A 15,973-nucleotide genomic window follows, 5' to 3' on the forward strand; every position below is an offset into this window, starting at 1 on the left:
ACATATTCTCGACTATTAAGCCCCCACAGTGTGGGGGCTTACAAAAGCGTGTGAGGAACAAAAAGTCGAGTTATCCCGGCCGGCTGGCACTCCGGCCATCTGGTCGGCCACGTGTGCAACCAGATGGCTCAGCGTGATGTGCGACCAGATGGCCGGAGTGCCAGCCGGCCGGGATAACTCGACTTTTTGTTCTTTACCCGCATTTGTAAGCCCCCACCCTGTGGGGGCTTAATAGTCGAAAATACGGGAAGGTGTAAAGAAATTGGGTATGGGCCTGGAGAGCAGCCCAACCCGGCAGGGAAAATGTAATAAAATGGTGTCGTATACACACAGCTCTGTTATGATCCAGTGGGCGGCCCTCAGAAGGGCCTTTAGGTTGTTTTTTTGTGCGTTCTCGGCGAGTGGTGTTTAACCGCCAAATCCGTAGAGAGTACGTCCCTGGCGCTTCAGGGCGTACACCACATCCATGGCGGTGACGGTCTTTCTCTTGGCGTGCTCGGTATAGGTGACGGCGTCCCGGATGACGTTCTCCAGGAAAACCTTCAGCACACCGCGGGTCTCCTCGTAGATGAGGCCGGAGATGCGCTTGACACCGCCGCGGCGAGCCAGGCGGCGAATGGCGGGCTTGGTGATGCCCTGGATGTTGTCGCGGAGCACCTTCCTGTGCCTCTTGGCACCGCCTTTGCCGAGCCCCTTTCCTCCTTTGCCGCGTCCAGACATGCTCTCTTCTCGGTCGAAGCAGAAATACGAGCAGCAGCCCGAGAACGGCTGCTTATATGGAGCAGCTGCGGACCGGCGAGGGAGCCTCTGACGTGTGAGGCCGAGAGGCGGGAGAGCCGCTGTCCGGCCCGCCCTCTGCAGAGAGCGGGCCCCGAGCGGCCGCTGCCGTTTGAAAAAGCGCGGGCTCCCAGCGCCCCTTTGTCCTGGGCTCGCCTGCGGGCGGGCGGGCTCCGCAGCTTCTGCTCTTCCCTCCTCACACGCCACCGGCGTTCAGGCCACGCAAACGGAACGGTGCAAAGCACCCCAGCCCCTCGCTGGTTGTTCCGGCCTGAAGCAACCCTAACCCGGGGTCCCCCTCCGACCGCTCTCAAATGTCTCAATGGGGCCAGCGCACCGAAGCCCTCCCCGGCGCCACCGCGCTGCGTGCGTGCAGCCACAACATGCACACGTTCACACCCCGCGCCCGGTAGCGGCGTGCCCGCAAACTGAAAAATATATATGTATAAACATGAATAAAAAGTATGGACCGCAAGGTAGCCTTAGCGGCTGTGTTAACATTATTCACGTGCATCGCCGGAGGGTCGGACACGCCGCCCGGTGAGGCGAAGGTGCGAGCGCTGAATTTAAAGAAGCCGGCAAAAGTGAGACTTAGAAGGGATAAGCTCTTTGATGGAATCTGTGTGCGGCCCTGAAAAGAGCCCTTGTGTTTATAATGTATTTATACGGTGGTTCGTAAGGGAGGCTGCGGCGCTTCACTTGCTTGCTTTGCCCCCAGCCTTGTGGCTCTCGGTTTTCTTGGGCAGCAGCACGGCCTGGATGTTTGGCAGGACGCCTCCCTGGGCGATGGTGACTCTGCCCAGCAGCTTGTTGAGCTCCTCGTCGTTGCGGATGGCGAGCTGGAGGTGCCTGGGGATGATGCGGGTCTTCTTGTTGTCCCGGGCCGCGTTGCCGGCCAGCTCGAGGATCTCGGCCGTCAGGTACTCCAGGACTGCAGCCAGATAGACGGGGGCACCGGCGCCGACCCGCTCGGCGTAGCTTCCCTTTCGGAGCAGCCTGTGCACACGGCCCACAGGGAACTGCAGTCCGGCTCTGGAAGAGCGTGTCTTGGCCTTAGCGCGGGCCTTGCCTCCTTGCTTTCCGCGTCCAGACATGGCGAGCAGCTGCTGTAGGTTCTCGGGCTAAGAAGACAGAGAGACTATCCCTGCGTGCTCCGGACCCCGGTCATATAAAGACTTCGGGTCGTCTCTGATTGGTTGCCCGCTAAGCTCTGAGGCCCACATTGGAGGAAGGAATAACCTACTCCACCAATCAGAATTACAGAAGTGAAAGGCGCGTATTAAGATGAGGACGGAGGGGGTGCCGGTTGTGCCTACCAATGGGAACGGAGAATGGAACAAGCAGCTGCTTTACACGCCCAGCCTATAAGTACAGCAGCCCGGGCGCAGCTTCCGCATTTCTCCTGATTGCACAGCGAGCGCCTGCCCAGTGTCGATCATGCCTGAACCAGCCAAGTCCGCGCCGGCTCCCAAGAAGGGCTCCAAGAAAGCGCTGTCCAAGCCGCCCAAGAAGGACGGCAAGAAGCGCAAGAGGACCAGGAAGGAGAGCTACGCTATCTACATTTACAAAGTGATGAAGCAGGTGCACCCCGACACCGGCATCTCCTCCAAGGCCATGGGCATCATGAACTCCTTCGTCAACGACATCTTTGAGCGCATCGCCGGGGAGGCTTCCCGCCTGGCTCACTACAACCAGCGGCGCACCATCACCTCCCGGGAGATCCAGACCGCCGTGCGCCTGCTGCTCCCCGGAGAGCTGGCCAAGCACGCCGTGTCCGAGGGCACCAAGGCCGTCACCAAGTACACTAGCGCCAAGTAAGGCTTCGAGGCACATCTCCAATTAACACAAGGGCTCTTTTAAGGGCCAACACTTTTTCCTCTAAGAGCTGCTGTGCGGATATTATCGGTGAAGAGGTACCCTTAGCGTGTCTTATGAATGAAGCGTAGTGTGGTGCGCATTAGGTCCCGCTCTGACGGGGCCTGCAGCAGAGCGAGGGACGGTAGAGCAGAGCGCCCTTCCTAATAAAACGTCTATGTGAACAGGCTTTGTTGGGGATAAAGTGTCACTAAGCGCTGTAATGTAATAGCGTTTGACCCGCACGGACGGTCCCGCTATTGCTTTCCACGTTAGGGGAGAAGTGTGTAAAGTTTGCACGGGGCACGTTCCGTTCGTACTTAAAAACCAAGGGAGACGAGAGCGGCTACAAGTCGCCCCCGAGCAGGCGCTCCCTCTGCTGAAGCCGGACAAGATTACCGGGGGTTTAAAAGTAGCACAGACACCACACAGCCCCGGCTTGCGAGGTGCCGGTCGCTGCACAACCCGTCTGCCAAACAAAGCACTTTATCATATGAAAAGGAGGCGCTCTGCTTTCCGAGTGCCGGTATGAGTTAATGAGTACCGGTGCCTACCAACACCTTCCTTTCGCCCCCGCCTCCCCCCGTGTACAACACACGGATATGAACAGCTCCTACGTGACAAGGTGGTGGCTCTTAGAAGAGCCCTTGTGGTATATGTGGTGTCGGTTAGGGTCGGTCCTTAGGCCCTCTCGCCGCGGATACGACGGGCCAGCTGAATGTCCTTGGGCATGATGGTGACCCTCTTGGCGTGGATGGCGCACAAGTTGGTGTCCTCAAAGAGCCCGACCAGGTAGGCCTCGCTGGCCTCCTGCAGGGCCATGACGGCCGAGCTCTGGAAGCGCAGGTCGGTCTTGAAGTCCTGCGCGATCTCCCGCACCAGGCGCTGGAAGGGCAGCTTGCGGATGAGCAGCTCGGTGGACTTCTGGTAGCGGCGGATCTCGCGGAGAGCCACGGTCCCGGGCCTGTAGCGGTGAGGCTTCTTGACTCCTCCGGTGGCAGGCGCGCTCTTGCGGGCAGCCTTGGTGGCCAGCTGCTTGCGAGGCGCCTTCCCTCCGGTGGACTTGCGGGCGGTCTGCTTGGTGCGGGCCATGGCGAAGACGGAGCTTTCTCTGCGCGGCGTGCGAGAAGGAATGGGGCCTGCCTCGCACAGAGGCCTATTTATGCCCTGGGAGACGGAGGGCTGCTCTGATTGGTTGAAACCACGGGCCCAAGTTTGGAAATAGCAAGGATTGGTTACTCACTGAAGAGGCGGCTCGTGGCTGTCTGTAGCCAATGAAATGTGGTCAAAATGGAAAGCAGCCCCCCGATTGGTTGATGTACCCCGAGCCGAAAAAGCCCGCGTTTTGGGCAGGTCTTCTCCCCCTTGCCCCCCCGGCTAGCTGCCGCCCCACCAGTCACCCCCTCCCCGTCTCGGTCACCTGCGGGGGACAAGCCCACGGTGTTATAGCCCCTTTGGTCACCCTGGCACACGCCGTTACCTCCTACGGATTTAAGGCGCACACTCGTCTGCTTCAAGCAGACACTATTCCCAGTCCGCCTCGGACATAGTGTTTGCGGCTAAGCACACACGTAATCACCCGAATGTGTCATCCACCGAGGTCTAGTACCTCCCACACGTATAGTTAGCCTTAAAACTATCAAGGAGTTATAATAACCTCCGTGCGAGCATCCGCCCAAGATCACACGCGGCGCTCGAGCGCGGAGAGGCGCGCCGGGATTTCACGGTGCCGTTTATGGCTGGGGAGCGGGGCACGGCGTGCGCGGGGCTGGGGGGTGAACAGGCTCTCTTCTAGACCGGGTGGGTGGCTCTTAAAAGAGCCCTTGTGTTCGCAGTGTCTGGCAGGAGCCCTTACTTCTTCTTGGGCGCTGCCTTTTTGGGCTTGGCTGCTTTGGGTTTGGCCGCCTTGGGTTTCACCACCTTGGCGGGGCTTTTCTTGGCTGCCTTGGGCTTGGCCGCCTTTGCTTTCGCGGGACTCTTGGCAGCCTTCTTGGCCGGGGCAGCTTTGGGCTTCTTGGGGCTCTTGGCCGCCGCCGGCTTCTTGGCCTTCTTCGGGCTCTTCTTCACCCCCGCGGGGGCCTTCTTGGGCTTCTTGGCGGCCGGGGCGGCTTTCTTGGCCGCTGGTTTCTTGGCCGCTGGTTTCTTGGCCGCCTTCTTGCCCTCCAGCTGCTTCTTGTTCACCTTGAAGGAGCCGGAGGCGCCGGTGCCCTTCAGCTGGGCCAGGGCGCCCTTGCTGACCAGGCCCTTGAGGGCGGCCTTGACGCGGCTCTTGTTCTTGTCCACATCGTAGCCGTCGGCGCTCAGCACCTTCTTCAGCGCCGCCAGGGAGACCCCCTTCCTCTCGGCAGAGGCGGTGACCGCTTTCAGGATGAGCTCGGCGACGCTGGGTCCCGCGGGCTTCTTGGCCTTAGACGGCCCCGCCGCCTTCTTCGCCTTCTTCTTGGGGGCTACTTCAGCGGGAGGGGCCGCGGCAGCTGGAGCGGTTTCAGCCATGGTACAGAGAGTCGAGGCGCTAGCACAGATGAGAAATGTCCCTCCCGCCGGAGCTCCGCGCATATATAGGGAGGAGCCACCTCCTGATTGGTCCCCAGGAGGGGAGGCTGTTCGCGGCACACTCGGCTCTCTGCTCCGAGCTGGCTTTTGTGTTTCCTCTCATCAGATTATCTATGTTTTAAAACAGTAAACGTTAGAACTGGGCTTTCATTTATACATCAAAAGAAGCCCAACTTCATCCCTTTCCTATGCGTGCTCTCCTCTCGTTTCAGCGCGCTGCCACCGGCTTTTAGTCAGCTGGTAGACTCCACACTCCTCCGATGGCTGATGCCTTTGTGTCAGAAAACTTTGTCCACGAGCCCATTTTCACCTACACAGTCTTAACGTTTGTGGTCAGAAAAGATAGCATATCAATCGTAGCGTGCTTCTGTACCGAATGACTCGTGGGGCACCACAATGGGGTTCTTGGCACCCGTGAAACAACGTTTTATAAACTGCAGAAATAACACAAGCCTTCGTGTGCCCAGCGAGAGGGGAAACAGGAGCCAGGAGGATAGAAACGGGCCAAACTCACTGAATGCACACCGCTGATACAGTGAAGGTGCCTGCCTACCTTATTTAACCATGTAAACTATTATTTTGTTCACCTGCATACAAGGGAGAAAACCTGGAATCTTACCCGACTTGGAGCTCCGTAGCCCTGGGTAGAAGGAGTGATGTTGCCCCCTCGGAGCTGAAACACACATAATGTGTAAAATAGCTGCCTGGAGGTTACAAATGAGCCCAGGGACATTGCAGGCCCAGTACTGACATTGTGAGGGTGCTTGTGTACCTTTTGGAATCATGTAAAGTGTTGTTTTTTTTCCACTTCCATCCAGGGGGAAAACCTGGAATCTTACCCTACTTGGAGCTCCGTAGCCCTGGGTAGAAGGAGTGACTTTGCCCCCTTGGAGCTGAAACACCCATAATGTGTAAAATAGCTGCCTGGAAGGTTGCAAATGGCCCAGGGACATTGCAGGCCCAGTGCTGACACTGTGAGGGTGCTTGTGTACAGTTTTGAAGGACGTAAAGTGTTCTTTTTTCTCCACTTCCATCCAGGGGGAAAACCTGGAATCTTACCCTACTTGGAGCTCCGTAGCCCTGGGTAGAAGGAGTGACTTTGCCCCCTTGGAGCCTAATGTCGAAAACAGCTGCCTGGAGGTTGCAAATGGGCCAGGGACACTGCAGGCCCAGTGCTGACACTGTGAGGGTGCTTGTGTACCTCTTTGAAGCACGTAAAGTGTTCTTTTTTTCCCACTTCCATCCAGGGGGAAAACCTGGAATCTTACCCTGCTTGGAGCTCCGCAGCCCTGGGTAGAAGGAGTGACTTTGCCCCCTTGGAGCTGAAACTCTCATAATGTGTAAAATAGCAGCCTGGAAGGTCGCAAATGGGCCAGCGACATTGCAGGCTCAGTGCTGGCACTGTGAGGGTGCTTGTGTGCGGTTTTAAAGCACGTAAAGTGTTCTTTTTTTTTTCCACTTCCATTCAAGGGGAAAACCTGGAATCTAACCCTACTTGGAGCTCCGTAGCCCTGGGTAGAAGGAGTGACTTTGCCCCCTTGGAGCTGAAACACTCATAATGTGTAAAATAGCAGCCTGGAAGGTTGCAAATGGGCCAGGGACATTGCAGGCTCACTGCTGGCACTGTGAGGGTGCTTGTGTACAGTTTAAAAGCACGTAAAGTGTTCTTTTTTCTCCACTTCCATCCAGGGGGAAAACCTGGAATCTTACCCTACTTGGAGCTCCGTAGCCCTGGGTAGAAGTAGTGACTTTGCCCCCTTGGAGCCTAATGTCGAAAACAGCTGCCTGGAGGTTGCAAATGGGCCAGGGACATTGCAGGCCCAGTGCTGACACTGTGAGGGTGCTTGTGTACCTCTTTGAAGCACGTAAAGTGTTCTTTTTTTTCCACTTCCATCCAGGGGGAAAACCTGGAATCTTACCCTACTTGGAGCTCCGTAGCCCTGGGTAGAAGTAGTGACTTTGCCCCCTTGGAGCCTAATGTCGAAAACAGCTGCCTGGAGGTTGCAAATGGGCCAGGGACATTGCAGGCCCAGTGCTTGCACTGTGAGGGTGCTTGTGTGCGGTTTTAAAGCACGTAAAGTGTTCTTTTTTTTTTTCCACTTCCATCCAGGGGGAAAACCTGGAATCTTACCCTACTTGGAGCTCCGTAGCCCTGGGTAGAAGGAGTGACTTTTCCCCCTTGGAGCCTAATGTCGAAAACAGCTGCCTGGAGGTTGCAAATGGGCCAGGGACATTGCAGGCCCAGTGCTGACACTGTGAGGGTGCTTGTGTACAGTTTTGAAGCACGTAAAGTGTTCTTTTATTTTTCCACTTCCATCCAGGGGTAAAACCTGGAATCTTACCCTACTTGGAGCACCGCAGCCCTGGGTAGAAGGAGTGACTTTGCCCCCTTGGAGCTGAAACACTCATAATGTGTAAATTAGCTGCCTGGAAGGTTACAAATGGACCAGGGACATTGCAGGCCCAGTGCTGACACTGTGAGGGTGCTTGTGTACAGTTTTGAAGCACGTAACAAGTTCTTTTTTCTCCACTTCCATCCAGGGGGAAAACCTGGAATCTAACCCTACTTGGAGCTCCGTAGCCCTGGGTAGAAGGAGTGACCTTGCCCCCTTGGAGCTGAAACACTCATAATGTGTAAAATAGCTGCCTGGAAGGTTGCAAATGGCCCAGGGACATTGCAGGCCCAGTGCTGACACTGTGAGGGTGCTTGTGTACAGTTTTGAAGCACGTAACATGTTCTTTTTTTTCCACTTCCATCAAGGGGGAAAACCTGGAATCTTACCCTACTTGGAGCTCCGCAGCCCTGGGTAGAAGGAGTGACTTTTCCCCCTTGGAGCTGAAACACCCATAATGTGTAAAATAGCTGCCTGGAAGGTTGCAAATGGCCCAGGGACATTGCAGGCCCAGTGCTGACACTGTGATGGTGCTTGTGTACAGTTTTGAAGCACGAAAAATGATATTTTTTTCCACTTCCATCTAGGGGGAAAACCTGGAATCTTACCCTACTTGGAGCTCCGTAGCCCTGGGTAGAAGGAGTGACTTTTCCCCCTTGGAGCCTAATGTCGAAAACAGCTGCCTGGAGGTTGCAAATGGGCCAGGGACATTGCAGGCCCAGTGCTTGCACTGTGAGGGTGCTTGTGTGCGGTTTTAAAGCACGTAAAGTGTTCTTTTTTTTTCCCACTTCCATCCAGGGGGAAAACCTGGAATCTTACCCTACTTGGATCTCCGTAGCCCTGGGTAGAAGGAGTGACTTTGCCCCCTTGGAGCCTAATGTCGAAAACAGCTGCCTGGAGGTTGCAAATGGGCCAGGGACATTGCAGGCCCAGTGCTGACACTGTGAGGGTGCTTGTGTACAGTTTTGAAGCACGTAAAGTGTTCTTTTTTTTCCACTTCCATCCAGGGGGAAAACCTGGAATCTAACCCTACTTGGAGCTCCGTAGCCCTGGGTAGAAGGAGTGACTTTGCCCCCTTGGAGCTGAAACACCCATAATGTGTAAAATAGCAGCCTGGAAGGTTGCAAATGGGCCAGGGACATTGCAGGCTCACTGCTGGCACTGTGAGGGTGCTTGTGTACAGTTTAAAAGCACGTAAAGTGTTCTTTTTTCTCCACTTCCATCCAGGGGGAAAACCTGGAATCTTACCCTACTTGGAGCTCCGTAGCCCTGGGTAGAAGGAGTGACTTTGCCCCCTTGGAGCTGAAACACTCATAATGTGTAAAATAGCAGCCTGGAAGGTTGCAAATGGGCAAGGGACATTGCAGGCTCAGTGCTGGCACTGTGAGGGTGCTAGTGTACAGTTTTGAAGCACGTAAAGTGTTCTTTTTTTTCCCACTTCCATCCAGGGGGAAAACCTGGAATCTTACCCTACTTGGAGCTCCGTAGCCCTGGGTAGAAGGAGTGACTTTGCCCCCTTGGAGCCTAATGTCGAAAACAGCTGCCTGGAGGTTGCAAATGGCCCAGGGACATTGCAGGCCCAGTGCTGACGCTGTGAGGGTGCTTGTGTACCGTTTTGAAGCACGTAAAGTGTTCTTTTTACTCCACTTCCATCCAGGGGGAAAACCTGGAATCTTACCCTACTTGGAGCTCCGTAGCCCTGGGTAGAAGGAGTGACTTTGCCCCCTTGGAGCCTAATGTCGAAAACAGCTGCCTGGAGGTTGCAAATGGGCCAGGGACATTGCAGGCCCAGTGCTGACGCTGTGAGGGTGCTTGTGTACCGTTTTGAAGCACGTAAAGTGTTCTTTTTACTCCACTTCCATCCAGGGGGAAAACCTGGAATCTTACCCTACTTGGAGCTCCGTAGCCCTGGGTAGAAGGAGTGACTTTGCCCCCTTGGAGCCTAATGTCGAAAACAGCTGCCTGGAGCTTGCAAATGGGCCAGGGACATTGCAGGCCCAGTGCTGACGCTGTGAGGGTGCTTGTGTAACATTTTGAAGCACGTAAAGTGTTCTTTTTTTTTCCACTTCCATCCAGGGGGAAAACCTGGAATATTACCCTACTTGGAGCTCCGTAGCCCTGGGTAGAAGGAGTGACTTTGCCCCCTTGGAGCTGAAACACCCATAATGTGTAAAATAGCTGCCTGGAAGGTAGCAAATGGCCCAGGGACATTGCAGGCCCAGTGCTGACACTGTGAGGGTGCTTGTGTACAGTTTTGAAGCACGTAAAGTGTTCTTTTTTCTCCACTTCCATCCAGGGGGAAAACTTGGAATCTTACCCTACTTGGAGCTCCGTAGCCCTGGGTAGAAGGAGTGACTTTGCCCCCTTGGAGCTGAAACACTCATAATGTGTAAAATAGCAGCCTGGAAGGTCGCAAATGGGCCAGGGACATTGCAGGCTCAGTGCTGGCACTGTGAGGGTGCTTGTGTGCGGTTTTAAAGCACGTAAAGTGTTCTTTTTTTCCCACTTCCATCCAGGGGGGAAACCTGGAATCTTACCCTACTTGGAGCTCCGTAGCCCTGGGTAGAAGGAGTGACTTTGTCCCCTTGGAGCTGAAACACTCATAATGTGTAAAATAGCAGCCTGGAAGGTTACAAATGGGCCAGGGACATTGCAGGCCCAGTGCTGACACTGTGAGGGTGCTTGTGTACAGTTTTGAAGCACGTAAAGTGTTCTTTTTTTTCCACTTCCATCCAGGGGGAAAACCTGGAATCTTACCCTACTTGGAGCTCCGTAGCCCTGGGTAGAAGGAGTGACTTTGCCCCCTTGGAGCCTAATGTCGAAAACAGCTGCCTGGAGGTTGCAAATGGGCCAGGGACATTGCAGGCCCAGTGCTGACGCTGTGAGGGTGCTTGTGTACAGTTTTGAAGCACGTAAAGTGTTCTTTTTTCTCCACTTCCATCCAGGGGGAAAACCTGGAATCTTACCCTACTTGGAGCTCCGTAGCCCTGGGTAGAAGGAGTGACTTTGCCCCCTTGGAGCTGAAACACCCATAATGTGTAAAATAGCTGCCTGGAAGGTAGCAAATGGCCCAGGGACATTGCAGGCCCAGTGCTGACACTGTGAGGGTGCTTGTGTACAGTTTTGAAGCACGTAAAGTGTTCTTTTTTCTCCACTTCCATCCAGGGGGAAAACCTGGAATCTTACCCTACTTGGAGCTCCGTAGCCCTGGGTAGAAGGAGTGACTTTGCCCCCTTGGAGCCTAATGTCGAAAACAGCTGCCTGGAGGTTGCAAATGGGCCAGGGACATTGCAGGCCCAGTGCTGACACTGTGAGGGTGCTTGTGTACCGTTTTGAAGCACGTAAAGTGTTCTTTTTTTTCCACTTCCATCCAGGGGGAAAACCTGGAATCTTACCCTACTTGGAGCTCCGTAGCCCTGGGTAGAAGGAGTGACTTTGCCTCCTTGGAGCCTAATGTCGAAAACAGCTGCCTGGAGGTTGCAAATGGGCCAGGGACATTGCAGGCTCACTGCTGGCACTGTGAGGGTGCTTGTGTACAGTTTAAAAGCACGTAAAGTGTTCTTTTTTCTCCACTTCCATCCAGGGGGAAAACCTGGAATCTTACCCTACTTGGAGCTCCGTAGCCCTGGGTAGAAGGAGTGACTTTGCCCCCTTGGAGCTGAAACACCCATAATGTGTAAAATAGCTGCCTGGAAGGTTGCAAATGGCCCAGGGACATTGCAGGCCCAGCGCTGACACTGTGAGGGTGCTTGTGTAACATTTTGAAGCACGTAAAGTGTTCTTTTTTTTTCCACTTCCATCCAGGGGGAAAACCTGGAATATTACCCTACTTGGAGCTCCGTAGCCCTGGGTAGAATGAGTGACTTTGCCCCCTTGGAGCCTAATGTCGAAAACAGCTGCCTGGAGGTTGCAAATGGGCCAGGGACATTGCAGGCCCAGTGCTGACGCTGTGAGGGTGCTTGTGTACCGTTTTGAAGCACGTAAAGTGTTCTTTTTTTTCCACTTCCATCCAGGGGGAAAACCTGGAATCTTACCCTACTTGGAGCTCCGCAGCCCTGGGTAGAAGGAGTGACTTTTCCCTCTTGGAGCTGAAACACCCATAATGTGTAAAATAGCTGCCTGGAAGGTTGCAAATGGCCCAGGGACATTGCAGGCCCAGTGCTGACACTGTGATGGTGCTTGTGTACAGTTTTGAAGCACGAAAAATGATCTTTTTTTCCACTTCCATCTAGGGGGAAAACCTGGAATCTTACCCTACTTGGAGCTCCGTAGCCCTGGGTAGAAGGAGTGACTTTTCCCCCTTGGAGCCTAATGTCGAAAACAGCTGCCTGGAGGTTGCAAATGGGCCAGGGACATTGCAGGCCCAGTGCTGACACTGTGAGGGTGCTTGTGTACCGTTTTGAAGCACGTAAAGTGTTCTTTTTTTTCCACTTCCATCCAGGGGGAAAAACTGGAATCTTACCCTACTTGGAGCTCCGTAGCCCTGGGTAGAAGGAGTGACTTTGCCCCCTTGGAGCTGAAACACTCATAATGTGTAAAATAGCTGCCTGGAAGGGTGCAAATGGCCCAGGGACATTGCAGGCCCAGTGATGACACTGTGAGGGTGCTTGTGTACAGTTTAAAAGCACGTAAAGTGTTCTTTTTTTTCCACTTCCATCCAGGGGGAAAAACTGGAATCTTACCCTACTTGGAGCTCCGTAGCCCTGGGTAGAAGGAGTGACTTTGTCCCCTTGGAGCTGAAACACTCATAATGTGTAAAATAGCAGCCTGGAAGGTTACAAATGGGCCAGGGACATTGCAGGCCCAGTGCTGACACTGTGAGGGTGCTTGTGTACAGTTTTGAAGCACGTAAAGTGTTATTTTTTTTCCACTTCCATCCAGGGGGAAAACCTGGAATCTTACCCTACTTGGAGCTCCGTAGCCCTGGGTAGAAGGAGTGACTTTGCCCCCTTGGAGCCTAATGTCGAAAACAGCTGCCTGGAGCTTGCAAATGGGCCAGGGACATTGCAGGCCCAGTGCTGACGCTGTGAGGGTGCTTGTGTACCGTTTTGAAGCACGTAAAGTGTTCTTTTTTTCCAACTTCCATCCAGGGGGAAATCCTGGAATCTTACCCTACTTGGAGCTCCGTAGCCCTGGGTAGAAGGAGTGACTTTGCCCCCTTGGAGCTGAAACACCCATAATGTGTAAAATAGCTGCCTGGAAGGTTGCAAATGGCCCAGGGACATTGCAGGCCCAGCGCTGACACTGTGAGGGTGCTTGTGTAACATTTTGAAGCACGTAAAGTGTTCTTTTTTTTTCCACTTCCATCCAGGGGGAAAACCTGGAATATTACCCTACTTGGAGCTCCGTAGCCCTGGGTAGAAGGAGTGACTTTGCCCCCTTGGAGCCTAATGTCGAAAACAGCTGCCTGGAGGTTGCAAATGGGCCAGGGACATTGCAGGCCCAGTGCTTGCACTGTGAGGGTGCTTGTGTGCGGTTTTAAAGCACGTAAAGTGTTCTTTTTTTTCCCCACTTCCATCCAGGGGGAAAACCTGGAATCTTACCCTACTTGGAGCTCCGTAGCCCTGGGTAGAAGGAGTGACTTTTCCCCCTTGGAGCCTAATGTCGAAAACAGCTGCCTGGAGCTTGCAAATGGGCCAGGGACATTGCAGGCCCAGTGCTGACACTGTGAGGGTGCTTGTGTACCGTTTTGAAGCACGTAAAGTGTTCTTTTTTTTCCACTTCCATCCAGGGGGAAAACCTGGAATCTTACCCTACTTGGAGCTCCGTAGCCCTGGGTAGAAGGAGTGACTTTTCCCTCTTGGAGCTGAAACACCCATAATGTGTAAAATAGCTGCCTGGAAGGTTGCAAATGGCCCAGGGACATTGCAGGCCCAGTGCTGACACTGTGATGGTGCTTGTGTACAGTTTTGAAGCACGAAAAATGATCTTTTTTTCCACTTCCATCTAGGGGGAAAACCTGGAATCTTACCCTACTTGGAGCTCCGTAGCCCTGGGTAGAAGGAGTGACTTTTCCCCCTTGGAGCCTAATGTCGAAAACAGCTGCCTGGAGGTTGCAAATGGGCCAGGGACATTGCAGGCCCAGTGCTGACACTGTGAGGGTGCTTGTGTACAGTTTTGAAGCACGTAAAGTGTTCTTTTTTCTCCACTTCCATCCAGGGGGAAAACCTGGAATCTTACCCTACTTGGAGCTCCGTAGCCCTGGGTAGAAGGAGTGACTTTGCCCCCTGGGAGCTGAAACACCCATAATGTGTAAAATAGCTGCCTGGAAGGTTGCAAATGGGCCAGGGACATTGCAGGCTCACTGCTGGCACTGTGAGGGTGCTTGTGTGCGGTTTTAAAGCACTTAGGCCCGTATTTATACTTTTTTTAGCGCCGCATTTGCGTCGTTTTTTGACGCAAAAACGGCGCAAACTTGCAAAATACCATTGTATTTTGTAGGTTTGCGCCGTTAGCCGTCAAAAAGCGGCGCAAATGCGGCGCTAAAAAAAGTATAAATACGGGCCTTAAAGTGTTCTTTTTTTTCCACTTCCATCCAGGGGCAAAACCTGGAATCTTACCCTACTTGGAGCTCCGTAGCCCTGGGTAGAAGGAGTGACTTTGCCCCCTTGGAGCTGAAACACCCATAATGTGTAAAATAGCTGCCTGGAAGGTAGCAAATGGCCCAGGGACATTGCAGGCCCAGTGCTGACACTGTGAGGGTGCTTGTGTACAGTTTTGAAGCACGTAACATGTTCTTTTTTTTCCACTTCCATCAAGGGGGAAAACCTGGAATCTTACCCTACTTGGAGCTCCGCAGCCCTGGGTAGAAGGAGTGACTTTTCCCCCTTGGAGCTGAAACACCCATAATGTGTAAAATAGCTGCCTGGAAGGTTGCAAATGGCCCAGGGACACTGCAGGCCCAGTGCTGACACTGTGATGGTGCTTGTGTACAGTTTTGAAGCACGAAAAATGATCTTTTTTTCCACTTCCATCTAGGGGGAAAACCTGGAATCTTACCCTACTTGGAGCTCCGTAGCCCTGGGTAGAAGGAGTGACTTTGCCCCCTTGGAGCCTAATGTCGAAAACAGCTGCCTGGAGGTTGCAAATGGGCCAGGGACATTGCAGGCCCAGTGCTGACACTGTGAGGGTGCTTGTGTACAGTTTTGAAGCACGTAAAGTGTTCTTTTTTTTCCACTTCCATCCAGGGGGAAAACCTGGAATCTAACCCTACTTGGAGCTCCGTAGCCCTGGGTAGAAGGAGTGACTTTGCCCCCTTGGAGCTGAAACACCCATAATGTGTAAAATAGCTGCCTGGAAGGTTGCAAATGGCCCAGGGACATTGCAGGCCCAGTGCTGACACTGTGATGGTGCTTGTGTACAGTTTTGAAGCACGTAAAGTGTTCTTTTTTTTCCACTTCCATCCAGGGGGAAAACCTGGAATCTAACCCTACTTGGAGCTCCGTAGCCCTGGGTAGAAGGAGTGACTTTGCCCCCTTGGAGCTGAAACACCCATAATGTGTAAAATAGCTGCCTGGAAGGTTGCAAATGGCCCAGGGACATTGCAGGCCCAGTGCTGACACTGTGATGGTGCTTGTGTACAGTTTTGAAGCACGAAAAATGATCTTTTTTTCCACTTCCATCTAGGGGGAAAACCTGGAATCTTACCCTACTTGGAGCTCCGTAGCCCTGGGTAGAAGGAGTGACTTTTCCCCCTTGGAGCCTAATGTCGAAAACAGCTGCCTGGAGGTTGCAAATGGGCCAGGGACATTGCAGGCCCAGTGCTGACACTGTGAGGGTGCTTGTGTACCGTTTTGAAGCACGTAAAGTGTTCTTTTTTTTCCACTTCCATCCAGGGGGAAAAACTGGAATCTTACCCTACTTGGAGCTCCGTAGCCCTGGGTAGAAGGAGTGACTTTGCCCCCTTGGAGCTGAAACACTCATAATGTGTAAAATAGCTGCCTGGAAGGGTGCAAATGGCCCAGGGACATTGCAGGCCCAGTGATGACACTGTGAGGGTGCTTGTGTACAGTTTAAAAGCACGTAAAGTGTTCTTTTTTTTCCACTTCCATCCAGGGGGAAAAACTGGAATCTTACCCTACTTGGAGCTCCGTAGCCCTGGGTAGAAGGAGTGACTTTGTCCCCTTGGAGCTGAAACACTCATAATGTGTAAAATAGCAGCCTGGAAGGTTACAAATGGGCCAGGGACATTGCAGGCCCAGTGCTGACACTGTGAGGGTGCTTGTGTACAGTTTTGAAGCACGTAAAGTGTTATTTTTTTTCCACTTCCATCCAGGGGGAAAACCTGGAATCTTACCCTACTTGGAGCTCCGTAGCCCTGGGTAGAAGGAGTGACTTTGCCCCCTTGGAGCCTAATGTCGAAAACAGCTGCCTGGAGCTTGCAAATGGGCCAGGGA

At 53.5% G+C, this 15,973-nt stretch overlaps 5 protein-coding genes across 5 annotated transcripts; 1 reads left to right on the forward strand and 4 right to left on the reverse strand.

Annotated features, from left to right (window-relative positions):
• Window positions 1–352: 352 nt before the first annotated feature.
• Window positions 353–854, reverse strand: LOC138274926 (histone H4). The gene has a single exon (XM_069219047.1). The coding sequence runs from the start codon at window positions 718–720 to the stop codon at window positions 409–411; it is 312 nt and encodes a 103-aa protein (XP_069075148.1). The 5' UTR covers window positions 721–854; the 3' UTR covers window positions 353–408.
• Window positions 855–1,399: 545 nt separating this feature from the next.
• LOC138274924 (histone H2A type 2-C) lies at window positions 1,400–2,037 on the reverse strand. Its single transcript, XM_069219045.1, has one exon. It carries the CDS (start codon window positions 1,869–1,871, stop codon window positions 1,473–1,475), a length of 399 nt encoding a protein of 132 aa, XP_069075146.1. The 5' UTR covers window positions 1,872–2,037; the 3' UTR covers window positions 1,400–1,472.
• A 136-nt stretch (window positions 2,038–2,173) lies between these two features.
• LOC138274923 (histone H3) lies at window positions 2,174–4,097 on the reverse strand. Its single transcript, XM_069219043.1, has one exon. The coding sequence runs from the start codon at window positions 3,721–3,723 to the stop codon at window positions 3,313–3,315; it is 411 nt and encodes a 136-aa protein (XP_069075144.1). The 5' UTR covers window positions 3,724–4,097; the 3' UTR covers window positions 2,174–3,312.
• Window positions 2,215–2,646, forward strand: LOC138274925 (histone H2B 1.2-like). Its single transcript, XM_069219046.1, has one exon. The coding sequence runs from the start codon at window positions 2,215–2,217 to the stop codon at window positions 2,593–2,595; it is 381 nt and encodes a 126-aa protein (XP_069075147.1). The 3' UTR covers window positions 2,596–2,646.
• Window positions 4,098–4,464: 367 nt separating the features above from the next.
• Window positions 4,465–5,373, reverse strand: LOC138274922 (histone H1-like). Its single transcript, XM_069219042.1, has one exon. It carries the CDS (start codon window positions 5,185–5,187, stop codon window positions 4,483–4,485), a length of 705 nt encoding a protein of 234 aa, XP_069075143.1. The 5' UTR covers window positions 5,188–5,373; the 3' UTR covers window positions 4,465–4,482.
• Between the last annotated feature and the right edge of the window lie 10,600 nt (window positions 5,374–15,973).

The sequence above is a fragment of the Pleurodeles waltl genome, unplaced genomic scaffold (genome assembly GCF_031143425.1).
Source record: "Pleurodeles waltl isolate 20211129_DDA unplaced genomic scaffold, aPleWal1.hap1.20221129 scaffold_210, whole genome shotgun sequence".
Lineage (NCBI taxonomy): Eukaryota > Metazoa > Chordata > Amphibia > Caudata > Salamandridae > Pleurodeles > Pleurodeles waltl.

Excerpts from the sequence above, each read along its gene's own strand:
- LOC138274926 (XM_069219047.1), bottom strand. The coding sequence starts at position 720 with ATGTCTGGACGCGGCAAAGGAGGAAAGGGGCTCGGCAAAGGCGGTGCC.
- LOC138274924 (XM_069219045.1), bottom strand. The coding sequence starts at position 1,871 with ATGTCTGGACGCGGAAAGCAAGGAGGCAAGGCCCGCGCTAAGGCCAAG.
- LOC138274925 (XM_069219046.1), top strand. The coding sequence starts at position 2,215 with ATGCCTGAACCAGCCAAGTCCGCGCCGGCTCCCAAGAAGGGCTCCAAG.
- LOC138274923 (XM_069219043.1), bottom strand. The coding sequence starts at position 3,723 with ATGGCCCGCACCAAGCAGACCGCCCGCAAGTCCACCGGAGGGAAGGCG.
- LOC138274922 (XM_069219042.1), bottom strand. The coding sequence starts at position 5,187 with ATGCGCGGAGCTCCGGCGGGAGGGACATTTCTCATCTGTGCTAGCGCC.